Source organism: Crocodylus siamensis, chromosome 2, assembly GCF_052110815.1.
Source record: "Crocodylus siamensis isolate JL-2025a chromosome 2, ASM5211081v1, whole genome shotgun sequence".
NCBI lineage: Eukaryota > Metazoa > Chordata > Crocodylia > Crocodylidae > Crocodylus > Crocodylus siamensis.
Genome location: NC_143396.1, coordinates 162,028,882 through 162,055,546, shown reverse-complemented (window position 1 = coordinate 162,055,546; position 26,665 = coordinate 162,028,882). Strand labels below are relative to the sequence as shown.

At 43.0% G+C, this 26,665-nt stretch overlaps 1 protein-coding gene across 3 annotated transcripts in view; it reads left to right on the top strand.

The window, feature by feature from the left end:
• SLC4A4 (solute carrier family 4 member 4) overlaps positions 1-26,665 on the top strand; it is a 312,036-nt gene that overhangs the window by 132,865 nt on the left and 152,506 nt on the right. For 2 of the 3 annotated variants that reach the window (XM_090031970.1, XM_090031968.1), the window contains exons 4-6: positions 2,210-2,345; positions 12,969-13,129; positions 20,459-20,638. In XM_090031970.1, coding sequence (XP_089888096.1) covers positions 2,210-2,345; positions 12,969-13,129; positions 20,459-20,638 — 477 coding nt within the window. The remainder of the gene's footprint in view (positions 1-2,209; positions 2,346-12,968; positions 13,130-20,458; positions 20,639-26,665) is intronic. The other variant, XM_090031969.1, reaches the window with a different exon arrangement.

Below are 26,665 nucleotides of genomic sequence, written 5' to 3'. Positions count from 1 at the left end.
AGTACACTTATGAGTACATATAATTGTGAACAAGTTATTGGGACTGGTCTGCAGAGCCCTGGGTAATATGGAAGGGATTAAGTATTAGTAAATATGACAGTATATCCTAGTTTAATTAGGACAGTCCTATTCCTTTCCTTCCCACCCTTTCTATTTTTTAAAATTAAAAGTGCTATGTTTGGACTTTACATTTAATCATTCAAAACATTAAAACCATGAATAAAAAAAGTTTGTTCAAGATATGTTGCTATAATAAATAGAATTAGCACCATGTTTGTCGTGAACAAATAGCATAGAACAAGCGTTCATTGTGACAATCAGTCTCTGGAGTGAAGAGAAGTCAGTGAATGTAATTCCTGTCTGTGTTCTTTGCTCAAAGTGTAACTTTTTCAAATTTCAGTTTCAAGAGTAACTGGGGAGTGTCAGGTCCCCAAGTCAACTTTGAAAATGGTAGCTCAATTTTTAAATCATTTAAGCCCTTGTATTGTATTCATTGTAAGTGTTGGCAACAGGCTTGATCCACATTTCATGGAGAAAACACATTAGGAGACTAGTGGCCTGTTTTCTCGTGGGCACAAAGAACTTTTACAATGGCAAAAGACTCTAAAGAGGTCTGGGGTGAAGAAGTGACTAGTCATAAGATCCCGAGAGAGAAATATGTTTAATTCCAAGAAAGGTGTCCATGATTTTTGTTGAGCTCAGAGTTGTCAGTGGCATTACTAGTAAATGAGGGAGAGGGAGAATATGTTTGCCTTGTCCATTAGTATTTCATGATCATTAATAATGCCACTAGAAACATGTCCTGGTTTTTAATTCAGGAAAGAGGGTCACTTGAGTTTAAAGGTGTTAAAACTACAAAACAAAAAAATGATTTTTTGCCCACTTCTTAATTTATAAAGAAAAAAGCCTGGGAGCATCTTTTCTTTTTTCAGTGCTAGAAATTCAGATCTTTGGGTGTTCCTATGTTGTGTGGAGAACTGGTAAAATAATTGTTTTGCAGGAGAAGGAATGCTTAGTTATTGAGAGGGAGAAAGTTTTAGTCGCACTGTTCTGACTACTTTTTACTTCTGTGTAACTCTAATGCCTAAGAAGTCTTGGTTGAAAGGATATTTTTTTTTAAATGTCAGCATGCTCAGAACTTCATTTGAAGTTGTGGGAATTAAAAAAAAAAAAGAAAAAAGACCCTAACAGATACTTAGGAAGAAGAATCAGAATTGATAAATGTGAGGGAACAATCTTTAAGAAACAAAAACCACCTCAGCAACCACCCTTTAGGTCTTCTTTATACAGGGTAAAGAAGCAAATAATAACATTGCTTTTAACAATTTTTTCTGGTTCCCATGAAGGTACTTGCAGAGTAAGTTCCTTATTTTTCTTTAAATGACATAGTTAGACCCTAAAATGAAGTTTCAAGTACAGTTATGAGGATTTGTCCCTTACATGGGTAAACATTTCATTTAGTTTTTCCTGAGTTTACAGGTCCAAAGGAGCCCCACAGAATTTCAGTTATCTGCATCAGCACAAGACCAAGTAGTGAAATGAGGTTTCTTCTACTTAAATAGACAATGTTTTACCTAAGATTGTTTTTTTTCAGTGCAATGATGCCTGACTAAATGCATTTGGGCACCGTATTCATGTAAAGATGATGCAAATCTTTTTGTTAAATATTCCTTCTCCTGGTAATAAATCAAGAAAGGTTACAGATTGCTTTGCAAGCCAATGAAAAAGTCAGCTTCATCCAAAGGGAGGGGAAAGCCAGCAGTAGGAGGCTGTTGCTTTTCCTCCGCTATGTGTCCCCAAAATAGTTTGGCTTAAACCAGTTTTACACCATATATATTAAAAAAAGCCGGTTTGAGGACCTCAGTTGATCAGAGTACTAAAGGTCCTTGGGCATGCACCATAGAGCATATTGGTTCTGAGTTTGATAGCTCTTTTTACAAGGGGCTGTGGATTGTTGTAACACAGTTAAGGGCTGGAAGAAGAGACAAGTCTTCCTGAACTTTACTCCCAGCTTGAAGTTTTTAAGAAATAAGTAGGCAGCAAGGGAAGACAGGAAGATACAGACACACACGCGGAGAATTTACTATGTCAAAGGAGAGAGGCGACCCTGAGAAACAGCTCAATGGCTATGGGGAGAAGGGAAAAGAGTGGCGCCGCACATCCCTGATCATCGTTCAGGCTGTTAATCGCAGTATTTTCACCTCTGCAGTTTCCCCTGCCGCTGAGCGCATCCGTTTCATCTTGGGTGAGGAAGATGACAGCCCTGCGCCCCCTCAGCTCTTCACTGAACTGGATGAGCTTTTGCTTGTTGATGGACAAGAGATGGAATGGAAGGAGACTGCAAGGTGAGTTCCTTTTGCTCTGAGAGGGAGGCGCACCTGTTCACTAACTTTTAGGGGAAAATCATAGTGACGCAAGTAGAGGGTATTATCCCTGCTACGGAATGACCCAGAGACTTGAAAGGAACATTGTCCTCCTCTAAAATTTACTGGGCCTTTTCTATGAAGGATTTTTTCTACCCTGGATTTACCTAAATACCTCTCTAAAATAGATCTGTGGTGCATATTTGTTTATCTTTACAGGGCCAAATATGTTCATGGTGTTTGGCAGACAACTAAAATGTTGTTAGGAATTGTGAAAACAGGATGCCTGAAGTTAAGCTTCTGAGATCAAATGAAAGCTGCCTTTGGGACTTAGAGCCCAAATTCAGACATGCATGTGCTTCTATAGACTGTTTTGTCATAATCCTTGTCTTGAATATGATGGTGAACTTAATTTTAAATTGGTAAAAAACACTGCATTGTTTGCCCTGGGTAGTAAATGCAAGAAGTGGTGGCTGGTTTTATTTCCTCTTTTTTGTTTTCTTGGTGCTACTTTAATATCTGCATGATTTGTCTTGTTTTTTATTGATATTGAGATTTAATTTGTTTGTTATCAGTATATACAGACAAATTAAAATAACACAAGACAATTGCAGTTCATGATATCTGCAACTAATTTAGCTAGAAATACTACATGCTTCTAATGGTTTCTGTGTAGCACATTAGGCTTGCTAGCTTGAAATCTTACTGTACAGTGACAGTGACTTTTGTTCTGTCCTGCAGTTCCACTCCCAACCCCTCTACACATATTTTTCTGCATGAGAAGCTATACAAGGTACTAGATTTGGATATTTCACTAAAGAGAGGTGTTCATGATAAAGGTTTTGTGGGGCTTTCCATTCTCTTTTCCAATCCCTTTCTTTTAACTATTAGCTTTTCATTTTCCTTTACTGTAGTTCCGCTAAGCTTTCTCTCTACTTTCCAGTCTTGAATGCGTCCTACTCAGTTCATGGTTAGTTTGCATTTTGGTTACCTTAATCTTCCTTTACCTGTGATGTAAGGAACCAATCAATTTGCATTCTTATCTCCTTTCTTTTTTCCTCTTCCGTTCCTTGTAGAGCCTGTTTAAAGACTCTTCACCTTTTACGCTTTAACTTCTTGCTTATTGGCCTTTCTTGGCCCCCTTTATTAGTTCTTTCTTATCATCAGTTCAGTATTTGCATTTTGCCATATGCATTATTCATCTCAGCTTTCTAGTGGATTGCTCTTTCCACTGACTATGCTGCTTTTTCCTTTTGGAAGTCCTGATTGCAAAAATTGTTAACAATTTCTCCATTTTTTAAATCTTGTGTCTAAACTTTCAGCTTCCTGCAAGATGGTGTGTCCCCTCCCCTTTCAAATGTGAAAATAGGAGAATGTTTTCTTAATTCTTTAAATATGACATACCTTGATTGTTCTTTAATTGTTATTACAAAGAGTCGAGCAAGGCAAGCCCAATTCTGAGAATTTTTTATACAAGTTTGATCAGTTTAGTGTATGGAAAAATGAATTCTGTCTGTGCTTAGACATGGAACCCCCCCAAACAGCGCTTTACTTTAATCTCAGCGCGACCTTGCACTGAGCATGTATACCCAGAAGAGGTATTGTGTTAGTTTGACCCAGCTTGCCCAGTGTCTTTATGGGCTGCTCATTTCAGCAGGGCTTTTTGTTGCTTATAGTTGATTGAATTAGCTTTAGATAAAAGTCCCAAAAAGCCCTGCTGAAGTGCCTGATCTATACAGATGGTGGCACTTCCTCTTCCAGTAAAGTGCTGTTTTTTCACATCTGCCAGTGCCCATTATGTTTTAAATATCCCTAAGATAATTTTCAGAAAGATTTATTTTTATTTGGTGCTGGACCTGCTAGATAGGACTGAAGAAGCTTAACTAATACAGCTTTGAACCCTGGACAAAAGCATGCTGGAGAAGATGCAATGTGTTTGCAGGTGGGTGAGTGGGGGTGGGAAAGAGGGGGCTTCTCAGTCTGCCCACCCCTTGTGGCTGCTGTTGCTGCTACCGCAGCAAGGTGTCCGCCCACCTGTCTGCTGTTGTTTTGGCACAGGACCATGGCAAAGACTCCTTGGGCAGCTACCATTTTGCTGCTTGCTTAAGTTGACGCCTTGAGCTTGTGTCCTGCTCACTACTCACCCACCCCTGATTACGGTGCTGTAGGACTGTGTATGTGAACACTGCTATTTAATGGTGACATCATTTGACCCCTGTAAGCTATAGTAATGAAACCCTTAAACCTTTGCAAAAAATGTTTGTTTGGTCCCATTTTGTTTTTCTTTTGCTCCTGCTGACCTCTGTAGAAAGTGAAGTTCATAGTCGTAAATGTTTGCCTGACGTGACTTGGTTTTACAAAGCAGAATCTGCTCTAAGCTGCAGAGTAGCTGCTTCTGCAAGATATACTGGATAGGTCCGGCTAGGCCTTTGCTTCAGCAGGTAGGGGAGCTGTCAAATCCACACTTTACCAGAGCTTCCTGTGCACTGTTAATATTAACACAAGGTTTGATATGGAATCAAAATGTTCTCCCCAGAAGGAGTTAACAGCATTTTCATCCAAAAGTTGTAGCAGGTTATGCCCTCCTCTCCTGAGGTCTTGGCCCATAAGAAAAAAATTGATACCAGTCTTAAAAAAAATAAATAAATTCCAACCACTGATCAGAGATAGGAATAAAAGCTACTTGCAGAAGAGTGTGGTGTTCATGTTACCTTTAGCCAAAGATTGTTTCAGGATTCATTGGCATTAGCTATGTGGAGAACTCTAGTACAAGTATGCCGCTGTCACTCTTTTTAAAGCATTTTCTTGTTTCCCCTTGCACAGAGTAGGTCTAGCCAAGCAGATAGTAAAAAAGACCAAGGGAATCCAGGTACCTGTGGGTTTCCTATCTTGTTAATGATGGTCGAGTTCAGGCATTATTAACAGCAGTGTTAAATTTTTGGAAAATTTCCCCAGTGGAAATACAGTTCATGTGGTAAGTGAATTTATCTTGAGCAGCATGGTAAAAATGAGTCATGGTTGTTAAAAAGGAAAAGCTAAATTTTTCAATCACTGGGTATTTGCTCATTCAGTTGGCACTGGTTGTGATTAACTCAGTGGGTGATGCTGGGTAAAGCTGTTGTACTTCCATGATGACTAATTGCTGTTGAGTAATGATTGACAGGACATGGTAAATTGGTAGCAAACTGTAAAGGCCTCAGAGCTTAGCAGTGCCCCAAGGCCACCACTTTAATTATATGATTTGGTGCAGTATGCCTGAGCTGGTCCCATTGTGCCAGCAACAAGGACTGTCATGCACTAAGGAAGGAAAACTGTTGCTGGCAGTTATCAGTTCAGGACCAGACTGAAGAGTAGGAACGGATAGCTTAATTAAATGATAAGTTTCTAGGTCAAGTAATAAGGATCTTTTTGGGTGATCTGTTTTATTCAGTCAGCTGCATAGTTGTGAGAGAACTCTCCCAGCTATATAGTTAGTCCAATAAGAGAGATCACCAAAAACATCTTTGCCTCTCATCTCTTTCATGGACTATCACAGCTACAGTAATGCTCCAACTTTACTGGATCAAGTGCATGCATTCTAGATTTCAGAGGGAACCTTAGGATGAAGTATAGGAAAGCCAAGTTTTTAAAGGTAATTTGGTGTCTAGTGGGACTTTAAAAAGTGGCTAACTCTGGTTTGAAGTTAACAGCCAAAAACACTTGCCCTATTGCAGTCCCTAAGGTCAGCCAAGAGTAATCTCTTGCAAGCATCATCCCTGCCTGGTTGAGTGCACTTGGTGAAAATGCATGGGAAGTTGTTCTTAGGAGTTGCTTTTCAGCCCTGGATCATCTTTCCCCTTGAGGCCCAGCAGAACTGGAGACTAGAAGTGTTTTAAGATCTTCCTATTTGGGCAGGTACTTATTAGCAAGCAAAGCTGGACTGAGGTATTATTTATGAGGTGTCTGTTTTATTTGATATTCTACTTTTAAAGTTGTTTTGTTCTTTTGTTTGTTCTTCTGTTCTATAATTTATTCTGTTCTTTACTGTAAGCCCTAAGCCTTTGTTGGGAAGGGCAGCATATAAATGGAATGAATAAATGAACAAATAAATAAAATGAGTAGTGTAATGAACCATGTTAGATAGCATATTGTTACTGTTCAGTACATTCCTAGCTTCATCTTTGACTGTCAGGGAAGTGCATGTAAGAAGAGTTACTGAACTTAAACTTGCTTCCACTGCTTTTGTAGGATGCTAAAAAAAAAAAAAATGCAATTCCTTACATGGCCAGTTGGCCAAGGCATGCATTATTTCTATCAACAGCTGATAGGTATTGACTAAATCCATAGCCTTTCAGACAAATCGTTGAAATCCTTCGTTTCTCTGTGGACTTTTAGTTTTGCTCAACCAATTGCAAATGCAGCTTTCTGCATGTGAGTTACCATGTTGAAGCTAAACTACTGATCAAATCCTGTCCCGACAAATAAATTCTAGGCTGGTGTTTGGAGATTTTGTAAAGCTGGATTCTTGGTTACTTGTACTTAAAAGAAAGTTTTGCGTACCAGGCTGTGAGAGTGTGACAGGGGGGCAAACTCAAGGCCAGAACCCAAAGTGCCCCACCCACCTGCCTAGGGCAGTCTGCCCTGACTCGTCTGCCATGACTTGATTGTTAACTTGATTTATTAAGTGGGAGGCTGCCCATTACTTGCCCTGATGCCAGGGGGCACTATCCACATCTCTGAACTTTTCCTATACTGTGGCCCATGCCTCGCAGATGGCATCCTGATTATAATTGCTCCACAGCATAAGACTGGAGCAAACTTGGTCCATAATTGGGCTCCATTCATTCTGACATTCACTTCACCCCCTCCCCACACAAGAGGCCTCTTGGACTCCGCCCCCTTTCACAGAGGCCTCTGACATATCGCTCATTACTGGACCACACTCTACTGCCCTTGCTCCTCTTGAGCAGCTCCTCTTGGGCCATCAGGCTTTGCTACCTGCACACTGGCCCTACCATGCAGTCCTTCAGTTCCCAAGAGTTCCCCTACCCTACGTGGCCCAGCCTTGTGCCAAACCCTGGGCTGATTCTGCCCCAGGCCCCTCACCGGGCAACTGCTCTCATGTTCACACTTCTGGGGCTGGCCCATGTACTGTCCTTCAAGCTGCTTTTGCAGCCCTATGCAGTATGCCTCTGGTGCAGTCCTTCAAACCACTCTCACAGCCCTAGTCTGCACCCCAACACAGTCAGTCCTTCAGGCGCCCCTTATAGCACCCTACTCTGAGCGGGTCCTCATACTATACTCCACAAGCTACCCCTTCTGGGGTCTCTGGGATCTCACATCCCCGCTGGGCTCAAGTTTCTCACTGCTAACGCACCTGGCCTGCCTTGCTACTCCTGCTCACACTGTTACTCACCAGATGGTGGGAGCTGGGGTTAAGGCACCCCTACCTGCCTTCCACCAAGGAGGTTCATGGTCCTGGCTATTCTTGGGGGCTTCCCCACCACCAGGAGCCCCACCAGGCCTCTCTACCCTAGCAGGGTGCAGTTTTAGATCATGCCCAGGATCAGGAGCCTCCAAACCATGGCTCCTGCTCTTACTTCCAGGATGCAAGCAGCCACCTGCTGGCCTTGCCTGGCTGGCCTATGTTTGAAAATGGCCACACTCTTCAGGCACCTACCAGTTGCCTGCCTCAGCCCTTAAAGTGGCAAGCACCTGAAGGTGTGCTACCACAGCGAGCCTGATATTGAAGTGCTGAAGTACCACCATTACTGAACACTTTTGTAGTACTTAGGCACTTACTTGCTCTTAAGCTGTCAACTTTTTGTCCATGGTGGCTTGGGCCTGACTGTATAACGCTTAAGAGATTCTGTAGACATCTTCCAAAACCCTGATCAAGAAGGGATTTCTTTAGGAGAGCATTCACCAGAATGCAGTCAAATGAGTATAATAGTGTTATGAGGCAGTAATACTAAAATTTCAAAATGGTTATACTGGGAGTGAATTTTTGATTGCGTTTTTAATAGCTGTCATACTTACAGTTTTTAAATGTGATACTTTCTGGGTGATGCAGTAATTAGACGGTAATGAGCAGTGACTCAGGAAAGCATTTGATCCAAGCAACTAGCCTCTGTCTTCTTGGGTTATTGAATGTGAGCCCTCTGGTCTACTTTAGAGCTAGGACTCTCTTCTCTCTTTGTCCAAATCAATGCTAAATTTCATTTACTTTTGATTCAATAGTAAAAGTTTTATTAAACTCAATTCCTCCTTTCTTACCCAGCAGTGAATAGAGTCAGGTGAATGTGTGAGGCATAAGGTGAAAACTAAGAGGGGGCTGGATGATGGATGACAAGGAAGTGAAAGGAGCAACTAAAGAAATGTGCATATGTTTGAGTTTCTCGTATCAGTCTTTACTATGCAGGCTGTGTGGGCGGTATGTACTTTTCTACCTCTGATACTTGAAAAGAGTAGTCAAAGTTGGAACAAGTTGCTTAACTAAATAGCAACAAGCTGTAAAATGAGATAGTGTGCATTCCAGAGTTCAGAGGGAACTTCAGAAATGAAGCATTTGAAGGCTTGAATTTTAAAGGTATTAAGGTGTCTACTAGCATTTACAAAAAGGATCTAACTTCCAAAGAAATACCAAATGTAGATCAAACAGGGGAAAGTGCTTAAGGTGAATAGTATGCTTTCACTCAAAATGTTGAAGTCTTTGTAATTTGCAAATTCATGCAGGAAACATACAGTAAATATGGCTAGCTCAGATTTTCAAAGAAATCCAAAGGTTTCAGATGCTTATAACCAGAGATCTGGGTTTTACATTTGGTGTGGAAAAACATGGATTTTCTCTTTTAAAGGAAAACATGCAGGAAACTTCAGGTTTCCCCTTGCCGGCTGGAAGATTCTCAGCCTGCAAGGGGCTGCTTGGGGCTGGGGGTTGTTGTGGGCAGGAGGCAAGATTTCTCTGAATCCTATCTCTGCCCTTCAGTGTATATACAGTTCCCCCACAGCTTGGTATCACCTGCAGACTTGCGGAGGGTGCACTCCATCCCATCTTCCAGGCCACTGATGAAGATACAGAACAAACCAGTCTCCAGACTGACCCCTGGGGCACTTCACTTTTATACAGGGTGCCAACTAGACTTCAAGTAATTGATTACTACCCCGATGATCAAGCCAGGTTTCTATCCACCATATAGTCTCTTCATCCAGCTCATAGTTCCTTAGCTTGCCTTAGAGAATTTTGTTTGAGATGTTATCAAAAGTTGTGCTAAAGTCAAGGTATATCTCATCCACCGCTTTCCCTATATCCACAGAGCCAGGTATCTCGTCTGAGAGGGCAATTGGCTGGGATGATCTAGTTTGGCTTTTGATGATCTAGTTGGGGCTGGTCCTGCTTTGAGCAGAGGGCTGAACTAGATCAGAGGTTCCCAACCAAGAGGCCATGGCCCAGTACAGGGCCATGGTAGGTTGGCTGCTGGGTCATGGCACGAGCCCCCTGCTCTAACCCCTGTCTGTCTGCCTGAGCACAAAGCTTCCAGGGTCACAGCTGAGCTTCTGGGGTTAAGGCTGGGCAATGGGAAAGCCCTGGGAGGGAAGTAGCCGGCTCCATGTGCCCTGTCCTGCTCCTGCCGGGCTGTGGCTAAAAAAAAAAAGTTTGGGAACCACTGGACTAGATGACCTCATGAGGTCCCTTTCAACCCTAACTTTCTATGATTTTATGATTCAGCCAGGTTGATCAGGCATGACTTACCCTTGGTGGGTACGTCCAGGCATGCATGGATGTTTGGTTCCCCAGGGACAAGTAGTGGTGGTGCACTTTATGCTGCTGCTACCTGTCCCCGGGGAATGCCTGTGCCATGTGCACTTTGGTACACAGCAAGTTGCCCCGGTTGGGGTAGGGGAGGTTGGGGACAGCACTGTGCGCTTGATGAATCCATACTATCTGTTCCTAACTACCTTCTCTTCCAAGTGCTTAGAAATGCATGTTCTTGAGGACATGTTCCCTGATTTTTTCAGGGACTGAGTGGAGGCTGACTGGTCTTTAGATCCCTGGATCCTTCTTTCCTTTCTTAAAGATGGGCACTACATTTGCCCTTTTCCAATCATCCAGGATCTCTCCCAATTGCCATGAGTTTTCAACGATAATAACTAGTGGTTCCGCAGTCACATTGGCCAACTCCCTCAGCAACCTTGGGTGCATCCCATCTGGTGGTATGGACTTGTACATGTCCTTCTTTTCTGAATAGTTCCTAACTTGTTTGCCCATCGCTGTAGCTACTCACCTCTCTGTCACTGTAGCTACTCACCTCCTCCCAAAACTGTGCTGCCCAGTGTAGTAGTCTGGGAATTGACCTTGCCTGTGAAGACTGAGGTGAAAAAGCATTGAGTACTACATCCTTTTACGCATGATCTCTCACTAGGTTGCCTCCCCCATTTAGTAAGGAACCCATACTTTCCCTGACCTTTCTCTTGTTGCTGAAGTTAAGAGGAAGTCATCTGCTCCATCTTTCTGTATGGGTCATGTCTTCTTTTGCTAGCACATTAGGGTAAGTATAGCTCAGGAAGAGACCACTGAAATGTCTTCCTCCTTGTACAGGAACAGAATTGTTACATTTAGTCGCACCTCTGCAAACCCACTGAAGGCAACAGTGTTCACTCGGGTGTTGCTGAGGCTAAAAGTGTCTTGTAGAATCTCTGTGACCTTTGGGAATGTGGTAAAAGGAAATCCCGCGGGTTTAAACCTGATACTTCAGTGTTGTAGGATATGGTTTCTGTTGTGTAAAGAATGTTTTACACAGAATGGTATTTAACCTTTGCTCTAATATTCAACTAGAGAGATGAGTCTTCAGGTTTCTTTCCAAGCAAACTTAACTGAGTTATTAAATGCCTGGGTGCAGAATATAGAAAAATACAAACCCATCCTTTCCATGTTCATTTTGTGGGGTTTTTATTAATTTTTTTTCATTTAAGATTTGTTTTGATTATAAAGAATTCCAGGCCCTCTTTTTTTTTTTTTTTCCTTCCTGGAAAAATTAAAAATAAATTGTCCTTTGTGAGGCAGTTCTGAACCATGGAGAATGAAAAGCAGAGGCTCTGTGGGCCTTAGGTTAATGAAAAGAATTCAGAATGAAATTGAAGAGAGCTGGATCCTGTGGCGGCACAGTAAGGGGTGCTACTACACAGAGCCACCTGCCTCACTGCGCCAGGCCCAAAACCATCCTTTGGGAGTCTCCCCTGGGAGCCTACGGCCAGCCGTCCCCCTTCCTGGAGAACACCCACAAGCCTGGGGTAATGTTGCCACCACCTGGGCACTGGTCTCTACTAGGGCCCTATGCAGCCCAGGGTGCACAGTCCCTGCAAACCTTGGGGGTGCTTTGCCTGCAGTAATATCTCAGAGTGCTTTTTTCAGCCTGAAGCATTCAGAGGTAGCACCAGAGGAAAATAAAAAGCCAAGCCCAACTTAGCTGGCCCAGCAAAGGGAGCAAAAAAAAGGCCTCCCTCTCCTTTCAGGAATTCACAGCCAGGCACACAATAACCCGATACCTTTATTGATCGGAGGGGGGAGGGGGTAGAACAAAGGAGTCAGAATACACTTTGAGCAAATGTAATCAGTCAGGGTCTTACACAGTTTTGGACATAATAGTCCTTTTAAAACACATTTGCCTAGACATAAATCTTAACTCCTGGCTAATTTCCAAGTTTTTACTTACAGGTATTCATTCAGGCAGCAGCCTGGAGGTACTTTGCTTGTGGCTTTTCAAAATGCCCACCAGAGGAAGAGCAAGCTCCCCACTCCCCTCAGGAATTTATCTGGCTAGGTCAGCTGGTCAACCAGCCTGAACCAAATAGCAAGCAAGGGAAAGCAAGAGGGGTACTTCTGGGCTGACAGAAGGGAGGGGCAGAGAGAGGGAGATTTCTTCACAGATCCTAGCCCCTGCTCTATTGTGGAGGCCTACTAGGAAACTTTAAACAATTTATATTACTTCTTTGTGTTTTGGTTTCCTTAAGGATAAAGTAGGGATAAGGATACTTGTCTTGTTTGTAATGCTTTGAGGTCAGTGGATGATGAGTTCTGTGTAAGATGATGTTTTCTTCTATCTGGCTATTCCCTGTTTCTATCAAAAGTTTGAGCAGTTGTAAGAAAAATGAAAATACATGCATGACTTAAGATCCAATTACTTATTTTTCTTTAATGTATTACATTTAATTTACCTTACATTTTTACTGCTCTCAGATTTACCTGATTTTTTTTGGCCAAAATTTTCAGATGTAGGTTTTTAAGGTTTGACACCTAAATGCACTAGAACAGGTTTCCTGAGGTTCTGACCTTCCATTGTACACAGGGAACATGTGGAGCTTGACTTCGCTGAAACTGAATCATTTTCTCTTTGGTGGCCAGCTATGGGTTTGTTTGGTCTCACTGTGAAACTTTTGTCCTGTTTAAATGCCAAACAATATCAGTATAACAGTTGTTGTTTTTTATTCCCTTTGTCTTAGTTCGGAGTGGTGGGATAACATCTTAACTTATGTGATGTTTTGTATATTTTTGCCTCTTTCAGAAATACCTGGATGAAGCTACAGGCAGCATTTTAACTGTACTTTTGCTGATGTGTCTTTTCCTAGGTGGATTAAGTTTGAAGAAAAAGTGGAAGAAGGTGGAGAAAGATGGAGTAAACCCCATGTTGCTACATTGTCCTTGCACAGCTTGTTTGAACTGAGGACATGTATAGAGAAGGGATCTATCATACTGGATATGGAGGCCTCAACTCTCCCTCAGGTGGTGGGTAAGTAAGCTTTGTGGGATGTGCGTTTTTCATCATGGCCTTGTTAATGGTTCCCAGTCAAAGTGAGCAAATAAGTGTTGTTGGTTTTCGTCAAAATACAAAAGCTTACTTTTACCACAAGCTTTCTGACATGAGACCTGGACTGGATGGGCCAGAAAATGCAAAGGCTGTGTGGACTGACCTAGCTTTAAGGCATTTTGAAAGGAGAGGAAGATTTGCTGCTTGGGAGCAATTTTGATTTAACTGTTACATCTGTCTACTCCTATAGGAGTGTAACAAGTGGGTGTCCCAGGGCTGGTCAAATCATTGGCCCTCCCACTTGTCTTGGGGCTAACTGCCTGCCTATCTCGTTTGCCATGCCTTGATGATACTGATTGGAAGATGATAACCAGGCGGGAGGATTTACTTGCCCTGTTGCCAGTGGCTTAAGTACACGGCTCCAACCTTGCCTATACTGTGTCTCATGCCTCACAGATGGCATCCATATCTCTCCAGTGCTTCACATTGGATCCCACTCCCATGCCCTCACACTGGGACCCTCACTCCAGTGCCACACGTCTGGACGCTCACTCCTGTGCCCTCACACTGGAGCTTGCAGTCCCCATGCCCTCACACTGGGACTCTTGATCCTTGTGCCCTTACACTGGTATTTAAAATCACATACTCAGGGTTCCCAGCCCCTACCCACTCAGGGCTCCTAGCCCCTACCTTTTCCCCAGGCCCTGTGCCCAGTTCAGGACTATCTTGGTCCCCTTGTGCCCCATTATGGGCCTCAATCCCCATATGCCCCACACTGGACGTCTCAATATCCCTACGCTCATCCCTGTCTGATGCTGGGCCTTAATCCCTTTATCCCTTTGACCCAAGAGCTTCACACATAGCTCCCCAGTAAGGTCTCACTCCCCTGGAGCCTCACATCTGGCTCCTTAATGCATTTGGGACTTGCAGTGAGCCTGGAAGCTGCCACAGGTCCCTTTCTGACTTGGGCCCTGCCTCAGGATTCATTGTGAACCTGGGATCCTGCCTTGTTCTTTGGGCTGTGCTCCCCTAGCCTTTCCCCTCCATGGGGTCACCCATGCTCTGTTAGAAGTAGTTAAAGTGTTAATGGTTTTGCTGCACTTATACTGCTACTGAAGTGGGCAGACAACCATGTTATCAGAAAATGTTTTATTAGTGTAATTTAATATCATTATAGTTATTACATCTGTCCACATCCAAAGTCTTTCACCTCTAACATGCAACCTGCTCAGTCTGGTTGTTGCTGAAAGTCATTGCCATCTAATGTCTGTTCGTAGCCAGTGTAGAATGAGATGCTGTTGTAAGTCTGTTTTTTATTAAACAGGCACACCATAGGAATGGCTACTAGCTTGCTTTGGGAAGGCATTTTTTTTGGCATCCCCATCTGGATGTGTGTAGGAGTGAAAAAGAATGGGAGACTATCTGTCATCTTCTTTAAAGAGGTAGTTACTCCCAGTTGGGGTTCAGGCACAGCAGAGTTATATCACTAGCTTGCATTGCTGTTATCTCTGCTATCACTTTTCTGTGGATTCAGCGGAGCTTCAAACTCCACCAATGTCAAACCTATGCTTTTCATGGAAACTGACTTAGGATTTTCAAAAGTTCTAAGCATTGGCCTGACTGCTTTAGCTGGCTTGACTGGTAGTTCACTTTTGACAAGAGTAAGGCACTGGCCAATTCTTCCCTGAATTAGAACCTTTTTCTCCCCTATTTCCCCTGCCTCTGACACACTTCCTCATTATCTTCTATTGGTTCTCTTTAGTGGATTTATTCTACATGTTTTCAGAACTACAATAATAATTTCAGGTCAGGATCAGGCATGAGTTGGGTCCCCAGATAGCATGACTTTGATTTAAAAGTGAGATTTTAAAACATTATAATGTGTGTATGTGTGGATTTACCTGTTGTTTTTTTAATCTATAGGATTTATGAATTTTCTGTAACCCTAGGAATTGTTTCCTTCCCTGTTCTGGATGGCAGAGAGCACACTTTTTTTGTGCTCCACAGATGGTAACTTATATTCATAATGCAGAAAAAAAATAAATTTAAAACTCATAGCAGCTGACCATAATAATAAATAATTATTTATTTAACTATGACACAAAATGCAAAAAAAAAGTATGTATTTACACATCTTTAAAGGTCAGTTGTCTTTGAAGTTAGAAAATTGCTACAGGCTGTAGCCATCTGACTCATAAACAAGATTAATTACTGTGAGTACATTTCCCTAGTGCTCCATGTACCTTGCTGGTACCATGTCACTTTTCAGGAAATCTTAATCTTTAGAGTTAGGCTACTTTTTCAAGCACCTCAAAATTTATAATCTACTGAGACAGGTTTGCCCTTCAAGACTACAAAAATTGGAATTTAGTGTTGGGTGAGAATAAGGGGAAGAGATACCATGAATATGTTTTCAATATTAAATAAAATCAAAATATTGTGACCAGCTTAGTAGTTGGTCTATAAAAGGTAAAAAGCTCTTGAAATGGGAGAACTTTATGATCATTTCACTAAACCCTATTCTACTTTTTAAAAACACGTTCAATATTTGAAAAAAATGTTTATAGATTCTATTAGAACTACAATGACTTTAGAAGGTGGGAAACACTTTACTGGAAGAGATTTAACTGAAAAAGTCCATTCATTTTCAGAGTCCCAAAGAAATCTCACTTTTCTTTAAAAATCTGCTAACCACAAGAGAGAAAAAGCAGGATGTAGGAGGACTGAAGCTGAAGAAAGATGAGAGAAGGGAAACAAGGACATACTAAGGAAAAAGAAATACACTTTTAGCATCTGAACCATGGGTAGGGGGAAGAGCAGAATTCATTTCAGTGACAGTCATGCTTACCTTGTGCTAGCTTACACATATAGGTTCTGTGGTGACTGACTTCTTAAAGAATTTAAGATAACTAGTTAGATATTCATTTGGAACCTATTGGCTTGTGTGCATGTTTATGCTGTTTTTGACCTGCTGCTCACAAACAGGGAAGAATTGACGGGGAACGTAGTAGTGTATGGCAGCTTGGGTGGCCATGACCACAAGATGATTGAGTTCAGGATCCTGAGGAAAGGAAGGAAAGAAAGCAGAGTATGGACCCTGGACTTCGAAAAGGAGACTTTGACTAACTTGGGGAAGTTGTGGGCAGGATCCCACAACTGGGAGGCCAGTCTGATGGGGAGAGGAGTCCAAGAGAGTTGGCTATACTTTAAGGAAATATCACTGAGGGTATAGGAACAAACCAGCCCAATGTCCAGGAAGACTAGCAAGTATGGCAGGAGACCAGCTTGGCTTATCAGGGAACTCTTCAGTAAGCTAAAACACAAAAAGGAAGTTTATTAGAAGTGTAAACTTGGACAAACAACTAGGGAGGAGTATAAAAGTATTGCTCAGGCATGCAGGGATGAAATCATAGAACATTAGGATTGGAAGGGACCTCAGGAGGTCATCTAGTCCAACCCCTGCTCAAAGCAGGGCCATCCCCAACTAGATAATTCCAGCCGAAGCTTCGTCTAGCCAGGTCTTAGAAAGCTGAAAGGATGGAGATTCCACCACCTCTCTAGGTAATTTGTTCCAGTACTTTACCACCCTCCTAATGAGAGAGTTGTTTTTCTAATATCCAACCTAAACCTCCCTTGCTGCAACTTGAGACCATTGCTCCTTATTCTGTCAGTCAGGAAGGCCAGGAAGTCCAGCGCACAGCTGGAACTGCAACTAGCAAGGGACATGAAGGGTAATGAGAAGGGTTTCTACAAGTATGTCAGCAACAGGAGGAGGATCAGGAAAAGTATGGGTCCTTTATTAAATGTGAGAGGCAACTCAGTGACAGATGATGCTGAAAAAGCTGAAGCATGTAATGCCTTTTTCACCTCAGTCTCACAGGCAAGTTCAGCTCCCAGTCTACTGCACCAGGCAGCACAGTTTGGAGAAGGTGAGCAGCCAATGGTGGCTAAAGAACAGGTTAGGCCAGAGATGGTAACCCCCAGCATGTGTGCCATAGCGTGGCATGCAAAGGCATTTTGCTTGGCACCCGTGCCTTGGGGCAGACTGTGGGGGAGCTATGAGAGGCCCAGTCCTTGTTGTGGCAGTGCAATCCTAGCCCCTTCTCCACCATGTGCCTCAAGGCATGTGTGCACTTGTTGCTAGCAACGAGCTGGGCTAGGGCTTTGTGGACCCCAGTGCAGCTGCTTGCAGCTTCCCCACCACTTGCTCCATGGTGGGTGGCTAGGTCCCACCTAGAACCCAGGCTAGCTGTGGTAGGCAGCTGGGAGGCTGTAAGCAGCTACAGCAGGGTCCATGGAGCCCTGGCCAAGCTCATTGCTGGTGGGTGGATGGTGGGAAGGGGCCACAGCCACAATGCCACAACAAGGATTGGACCTCTCATTGCTCCCCTGCCATTCACCCCTGGCACACCAACACTCTACAAATCAAAATTGCAAGTGTTTTTTGTACTCTACCCAAAAACTCTTCAGTAAAGCTGGATACGTACAAGTCCATGGGGCCAGATGGCGTGCACCTGAGGCTGCTGAACGAGGTGGCCAATGTGATTGTAGAGCCTCTGGTCATTATCTTTGAAAACTCATGGCAACTGGGAGAGGTCCTGGACAATTGGAAAAAAGCAAATGTAGTGCCTGTCTTTAAGAAAGGGAAGGAGGAACTACAGGCCAGTCAGCCTCACCTCAGTCCCTGGAAAAATCATGGAGCATGTCGTCAAGGAATCCATTTTTAAGCACTTGGAAGAGAAGGTGATTAGGAACAATCAGCATGGATTTACCAAGGGCAAGTCATGCCTGCCCAACCTGATTACCTTCTGTGATGAGATGACTGGCTTTGTGGATGTGAGGGGACCAGCGAATGTAATATATGTTGACTTTAGCAAGGCTTTTGGTATAGTCTTCCACAACATTCTGGCAATCAAGCTAAGGCAGTAGAGGTTGGGTGAATGGAGTGTAAGGTGGATAGAAAATAGGCTGGATTATTGGGCTCAGAGTGTAGTAGTCCATGGCTCAATGTCTAGTTGGCAGTCAGTATCAAGTGAAGTGTCCCAGGGTTTGGTCCTGGGGCTGGTTTTGTTCAATATTTTCATCAGTGATCTGGAAAAGGGGATAGAGTGCACCCTCAGCAAGTTTGCAGGTGATGCCAAGCTGGGGGGAGTAGTAGATACACTGGAGGGTGGGGCTAGGATTCAGATCTTGACAGATTGGGAGACTGGGCCAAAAGCAATCTCCTGGTGTTCAATAAGGACAAATAAAGTCCTGCACTTAGGATGGAACGTTCCAGTGCACCGGTATAGGCTGGAGACCGACTAGCTAAGCATCAGCTCTGCAGAAAAAGACCTGGGGGTTATAGTGGACAATAAACTCAGTATGAGCCAACAATGTGCCCTTGTTGCACAGAAGGCTAACAGCATACTGGGCTGCATTAGCAGGAACGTTGTCAGGAGATCGAGGGAAGTTACTGTTCCCCTGTATTTCACACTAGTGAGGCCATATCTGGAGTATTGTGCCCAGTTTTGAGCCCCCACTACAGAATGGTTGTGGACAAATTGGAAAGAGTCCAGTGGAGGACAGTGAAAATGGCTAGGGGACATGGTCATGTGACTTCTGAGGAGAGGTTGAGGGAATTGGGTTTATTTGGTCTGGAGAAGACAAGACTGAGGGGGGATTTAATAGCAGTCTTCAACTGCCTGAAGGGTGGTTCCAAAGGGGACAGAGCTAGACTGTTCTGAGTGGTGGCAGATGACAGAACAAGGAGCAATAGTTTCATGTTGCAGGCGATGCCAAGCTGGGGTGCTAAAGGTGGTGTGTATGGGCACTTGGTAGGATGGGGCCATGAGCACCATGAGCCACCTGAACTCTGGAAACTCAACAAAGGAGAAGTGCTGGCCATCCAGAGCAAGCATCTTCCCAATGGTCTCGGTGACTTTGCTCCCCTTGGGAATGCACCCCTTTTGTCTTTGCCTTTCCCCCACTGGTCAAGGGTGGCCTGCCTCTGCTTTGGGAGGATGGGGGCTTTGGAGGAAGAGGGGGGTTTCTTTTTGGGCATGCTCCCACTGGTGCCAGGCTGAGGAGGAACAAGGGCAAGAGATGCTGCTTCCTGAGATGTAGCAGCATCTCTGTGGTGGTGAAATGTTTCTTGCCCTTGCCCCAGTTGATCTGCTTTCGGCGGTGATGGCAGGTAGCATACTTGGGATCATCTGCTACCTCAAAATGATCCTACACTACACTACCCACTTGCTTCTAGGTTGTGGATGAGGATCCTGCATTTTCCTCCTCCTCAGCAGGCAGAGGCGCAACAAAAGGAGGAGCTGAGCCACCTGCCCCCACAACCTCCTCCAAAGTACCTTCTGGAAGAGACCTGCCTTTAGGGGAACTTCAAGGGGTGTGGAAAGAGGGTGTGTCTATGTTTGGCTGGGTGGTGGGGGAGGATCTTGCAGCTCTCTCTCTGCCCCCTCTCCGTCCCCAGCCAGAAGACCTAGCACCTGCCTTTCCAGCATGCTTCATAATACTTGGTGTGCTGCAAAATGTATATGTATCTTTAATATATGCTGTGCTTTTCTGAAGTGCACAGTGATGACACTGTCAGGGACAACATGGAATAAATGAGAGACTAGTTAGCTACTATTTGCTACCAAGAGACTAAATGGCAAGCTCACAACAGAGACAGCTCACAAAAGGCAGTGTCCTGCATGTCTGCCTTCTGAATCTCCAAATCTTTTCTGAATCGACTTGGAGGCTTCCAAATTGATTTGGACCTTTTAACAGGTCTCCCAATTCGATTCAGATTTGGAGATTCGGTCGCTGAATCAGGCCGAATCTTCTCCGAATCAAATCAGCTGCTGAAGCTTTGCATAGCCCTAGTTATTAGGAACTGACTTCTTGGCTTATGGAGTTAGCAAAAGTGATACACATCCTGCTTTCAGTTTCCCTTAATTTTTTTTTTAATCGTTAGCATAAGTGAAAGTTAGTGAGAGACAAGTAAGAGTTGTCCTCTTCATTTCATGAGTAATACAGTAATGTAGAATAAAGATTCTCAGTAACTGTGGCTATGGATATGGACAGACTTACAAATTATACTGAGTTAAAATGGGAGGAAAGGGAACTCGCTCTGCATCAGTTATTTTGTGAGAACCGTTCCATGTGTTTGCATCTATGCCATGGTATATAGAAACCATAGCTACATTTCAAAACCAAAAAGGAATAAAACCTCAGAATAAATGTAAGACATTTAGTCTAAAAGAAACATTCAAACTATTTTGCTCTTTGTGATTGGTTTTTCTTCCTCCCTGACCCCTTCTTATTTCTTTGTAACAGAGATGATTGTTGACAATCAGATTGAGACGGGACTTTTGAAACTGGATATGAAGGACAAGGTTACCTACACGCTGCTGAGGAAGCATCGGCACCAGACTAAGAAATCCAACCTGCGCTCGCTGGCTGACATCGGGAAGACCGTCTCCAGTGCAAGTAGGATGTTTACCAACCCTGATAATGGTAATGCAGAGGCCAGTTGGCTATAGCCTTCCCTTTCAAAGTAATCCACGCCAAAACTAACTCTGCTGCCATCATATCATCATGCTTTTTCTAACCCACCAATAACATAGCAGGCCCTATTGAAAATGCTTCAGTTATGGGCTCTGAAGGCTGCTTTTGCCATGGCACATTGCTCTAACCATATCTTCACTGGACTAGTTGCGTGAACACAAGGGGATACAGCACAAGGAGTCAGAGTAAGGGAAGGCTCTGAGTGAAACATACATGGGTATAATTCCAGATGGTATGTGAGTGGTGATGGGTGTTCAACATTGGCACATGCATGTAAAAGAATGCCTGAGAACTTAAAGGCTAAGTATCTGAAGTTTCTTTGTTAAATAGAAATACAGACACTGCTTTTATGCATATTAAATTATTTACAGAAGGGATATGTGTTCCTTCAAAGTCAGATCAAATATAATTATGTGGTAGTAAAAGCCACCACATTTTTTATTATGCTACAATCACTGTCCAGTGTGGGTAAAGCTGATTTCCATGTTGCTTCATTCATCCTAAAAAGAAACATCATCCTACAAAATCCTCTGAAGGCCAGATTCTGTTTCATCCATTAGGTGTCTTAGTCCACTTATGTGCTCAAGTACGATCCTATTCCATCCTGCTCGAGTCCCTGAAAACCAGTTAATGCAAAAAGTGAGTGGGTGCTCCTTCTCCTCTTCCTTGCTGCTTTTTTGTGACTCTGTCTTAAGGATCACATGATGAGTTAAAAGGTAGATGCATTAATGGATCTTTAGGACTTGAACAGGGTGAAACAGAATTGCATTTAGGTGCCTCAGTTGATTTAGATACCCAGTAGGTGCAATAGAGTCTGGCCCTGAATGTATAAACATAAATGTGTTTGTGTGTGTATGCATTTGTATAGCTCTATTTTCACATATACTTGGAGGTGTCAGCAGTGACTCCATAGTTACTAAGAGTATTGTGTTTCAAGATTTGCTCTTATCAAAGAAGCCCTATTAGAAAACAGTACCCACAAATAACATTTTAAGGTAATTAGATAGCATGTTATGGCTTTAGATTTTGCAAACCAACACACAGTGTTGTATGAAAAACATCTAAAAGTTCATTTTTTTTAAAAAGCAAGCAACCAAGGGCACATGATCCAAACATTACTGCACTAAGATTAGCTGATGCAGTGTGCCTCAAAGCACATCCTAGCTTCTCTTACTGTCATTTTTTGTTACTTAAGTAATGTTTTTTTCTTTCTTACTGTTCTTCTGTTTTCAGGTCAGGTATATGTATGTGTGCATGCATGCATGCGTGTGTGTGTGTGTGTGTGTGAATGGAATATTTATTGCTTACAATAATACCAATGCCTTGGCATTGTATTGTCATGATGATGCCATAGTAACGCTACATTCAAACAAGTTTAAGTGAATTGTGGCCACTATGTGTGTAGAAACCCTTGTGATTATTTGGTATTACTGCATATAATGGTATTATGACTAGGGCTGCAGGTGACAGTATAGATACCCATTATATACAGAATGTGTATCCTTCTATAAAGGTCTTAAGATTTTTTTTTCTTGTTGCCTCCCCCAACATTTGGAATGGTCTCTCTTTTCTTCTGCACCAGCTTCTCATTTCGTTCTTCTCCCTTACTTCAGCCTTTCAAAGATGACGTACCAAGCAAAAACAACTGAAAATACAAGATTTTGAGAGCAAACCACCAGCAGCTCGGCTGGTATGCTGCACACTGTTGGTATCTCTCTGTCTCAGACTGTAAGCCTGTGGTGTTCTCTTTTGCGTACTGCAAAAGGTTGAGTTTTCTTGCTGGCACTCACTTAAAAGCAAAGCAAAATGAAGCAAAATTACTAAAATTTTGGGAGCTGGCATCAGCAAGACAGAAAATACCTTTATTCTTTTGTAAAGCTTATTTGTTGTGGCTAAAGACAACCTTGCTAAAAAGGCAGTAGGGTCCACTGGCTGCATTGGACTACAACTTGAGAGACTTGGAATCTCTTCTTGGCTTTGGCAGTCTGAGGTGTAACCAGCTATTTTTGTGCCCTGGGCAGAGATGCCAAAGAATGGTGGAGGTATGTGCTGAACTGCTGCTGCCAACGACAGACAAGCTGTCCTAGTTACTACTGATGGCACTAGTTTGCTGGGTGACCTGGGACAAGTACCTTTGGGGGTTTTTTTTCTGATTCCCATTCCCCATCTGTAAGATAGGGTAATGGTTGTTTACATAGTGTTACAAATATTAAGATGCATTGCTTTGAGATATAAAGATGAAAAAGCTGCATACAATTTAAGGGTTTTAATGTTAGTTCTTGCTGTTATTTATTATTAATACTTAAATTACAAAGAGTAATTCATATCTCTTTTTGGATGAGAGAGTACCTTCCTTCCTGGATTTAACTGGGTGCCATGAGTGTCTGAAGGCATAATTTGCCCTTTAAATGAATAGAAATGTAACGAGACTAGTGTGAGTGCACCCATCTGTCTTTATGCCTAACACCAATAATAAAAGCACCATGGATGCAAGGTGTTAGTGAATGTCCAGAGAGATCTCTACTAGCTAAATGTTTCCTTTCAGTGGAGACGTTTTGTCTGTATGTTTCTTGGCACTTCCATACAATATTACTGCTGTGGCAGAGGTTAATGAGGATAGCCACAGCAGTTCCTCATTGCATGAGGTTTGTGCATTGCCTGTTTTGCACCTCTCTTTAATAGGTTTGCAGGGTGGTTTTAGTTAGACAGCAGCTCACTGTTCTGCCTGCAGAAGTTCACTGCTGCTATCCAAATGGCTAACCTCTCTTCCACTCCAAATGCAATTATTAGATGCTCATTAAAGATTATTAATAAATCAGCATATTTTGAGGCTTAACTACATTACATAAGATATTGCACATCTGTTTAAACCTCAAAAATGTTAAGTAACTTACTGAAGCTTATTGTGCCATATCAATTTTTCAGAAGGCCTTGGAAGCCATGTTTTCACATGTTGTTTTACTGTCCTATTAGACTGTGATGTTAAAAGCATGTTCTTTAGTAAACATACTTTCTACAAGGTGACTGATGTCAATTGTCCATCTGCCACGGATTTCCAATCTGTTTTGGAGACTTAAAGTGGAAAAAGGCCACAATAAATTTGTCTAACTCAGTGCATGTCAGTAACTTCGAGGAGAAAAATACACTTTTCAGGATCAATGTGTGTCTGAATAAAGGCAAATTGGCGTTGAATACTACTGCTTACTTCCACCTCTCGTAATATGTCCTCTAGGCAAAATGGAAGTACATTGTGACCGTAGAGTTTTAGGACTGCAATTACTGATACACACTGCAACGTGACTGTTGCTGGGCCACTGTAGATAGCAACATGCTCCCTGTAGCCTGAGGCAAAAGTACCACAGCAACTCCTGGCCCCTTTCCAGGCCATTAGCAGTAGGCTGAACAGGGTTTAGAACAGCATATATAGTTTGTGGTTCTGGTGCTCCCCCCCTCCTTCTCTCCAGCAAGTGCTAATGCATGAAGTTTCTAGTCCCTTAGGGCGTTGGCATATGTTGCCTGCATAATGCCAAAAATCTGTGGACTGTTGTAATGTCATAAATTTAGGGCAGTTACAGGTGAAGGCTTCATGTCATTTCATACCTACATTACTGTGATTTGCCACTAGAGGACTGGCAAGAGCACAGAGCTCTGGTGAAGCAGCCTCTGGCTGAAACAGTTGCAGCTGCTCCATGCTGAGCTCAGGGCCACCAGGTGTTTCAGGGCAGAGCAGCAGGGGCTTCCATGGAGCTCTCTGGTCTTGCTGAATTTGAGCTTCCCACAGTGAGACCATATGGCTGGGGGAAGCAAGCTCCCCTGGCTCCATGGTCTTTCTGCAGTTAAGTTCAGAGCAGTTGCTTTCTGCAGGGTGGGGAGTGGGAACTTTTGGAGGGGAGGGAGGGGTAGAGCACCTGGGATCTGTGCATCCTGGGATGCTGGAGGAATGGAAGTTAAATGTTTTGACTCCCTTGACCATTCAAACAGTACAAAACAATAACCTGGAACAGCATGGGCAAAATGTTTGGTAGATACTTCTCCTTTTGTGTGGCTTATCATTAGAACATTTAGAGAGTACTTAGGGCAGTTTAACACCCATTAACTAATGACTGCTCTCATTTTAAGTGCCTTTATGTCAGTTTTAAGGTAACCTGTGCCAAGGCTCTTACCCCCTCAACCTGTCATTCCAGATTAAGAAGGTTCTGTTGTCTGTCTTTGATACTGTCTCCCTGGTGCTTTCATGCATCTTCTGAGAAGTTATTCATAGCACACTCTTCTTTTTTTGGGAGAGTTCTTAAATGCATGCTCAAATCCATCCCTATTCAGGAAAGCACTTAAGTGAATGCCTTAATGTTTTTTCTGAATATAGATCTTTCCCTGAATTTCTGCCTAGTTCATCAGTCCACAGTGGTTCTTTCACTCAGTAGCAGAGTAGAGATTCTGGGTCATTTGATAGCCAGTGGGCATGTCTGTACAAGACGCTTACTGAAGAATAGACTAATTCATAGATTCATAGATGTTAGGGTTGGAAGGGACCTCAACAGGTCATTGAGTCAGACTACCTGCCTAGGCAGGAAAGAGTGCTGGGGTCAGCTGACCCCAGCCAGATGCCTATCCAGTCTTCTCTTAAAGACCCCCAAGGTAGGGGAGAGCACCACCTCCCTTGAAAGCCCATTCCAAATTTTGGCCACCCTTACCATAAAGAAGTTTTTCCTGATATCTAGCCAAAATCTGCTCTCTGTCAGTTTGTGACCATTGTTCCTTGTTACCGCAAGAGGCGCCCTAATGAACAGAGCATCTCCCATCCCTTGCTGCATCCCCCTAATGAATGAGCTCCACAGTAAATGTCTCGTGTTTACCTGTGCAGGGTCAGTAAGCTGGAGTAAACTAATTAACTCTGCAGCAGAATAGTACTTGTAAATACAAATACTATCCTGCTGTGGAATTTTGTACTCTGCAGCAGCGTATGTGTAGATGCTGACACAGCTGGTTGGGGCATGAGAATGCCTGCTGGCTCACCCTGTACTCATACCCCAGTTAGTATCTCTGCAGTACATTGAGCCAGGTTGAAGTACCCCTGGGCTGGCAGGCTGATCCCATTCCCCCCTTCCCCTGGTCCCCTGCCAGCCAAGGCTTCTCTGACCTGGCTTAACATGCTGGGCGCATGTGTAAATGCAGCGCCTGGGAGCAGTAAAGTGTCAGAGTTTATTGCATTATATTAATATGCACATGTACACACAACCAGTTGGAACTTGTCTGCGTCTTTATTAAGAGCGAGCCCCTTTTCCTCTGTGTGCAGCTGTAATTCTTCAGAATTGTTCATCTAGGTTTCTGACTGTTCTGCCGTGCTTAAAGTACTAATAGGCTTCAACTTACGACTTTATTAAAAGCTTGTTCATCAAAAACAGTTTAAAAACATTATCTCTGTTCACACAACCTATATGCTAAACTACTTAATGGCAGAGGAGTGGTTTATAGCATGTTTGCTGTGAGTGTAAGGAATGCATCAACAATTGTTATGCTTCCAGGCCCAGCTCCTAAAAAAAAATGTGGGTGTCTAATACCTTTTTCAGTGCCTTAAAATCAGTGAGATTTAAGTGTGTGAATTATGTGTCTGTTGTATGGGGGACTGGGAAGAGACAGCTAGCTTTCAGATTACTTATGATGTGCCTGTTGCATGGATGATAGTAGTTTGCAAGCAGAGATGTTAAAATAACCACCATGATTGCAGCACTTGGAAAGTGTTGAAGATGACAGCAAAGTGACTTGATACCAACAATGGAAAACTTGCTTCTCTTTCTATGTTTTATTTTACACTGCAATATGGCTTTATTTCGTATGGTGTTTTTCATACAACCTGTCTCTCAAGTCCCTTTAAAAAAATAAAACACCAGGGACAGTTAAGTAAGAGTATCACAGGGGAAGAGAAAGAAAAGGAAGAAAAAAGAGGTGTTCAAGTGTAATTTGAACAAACCAGGAGAA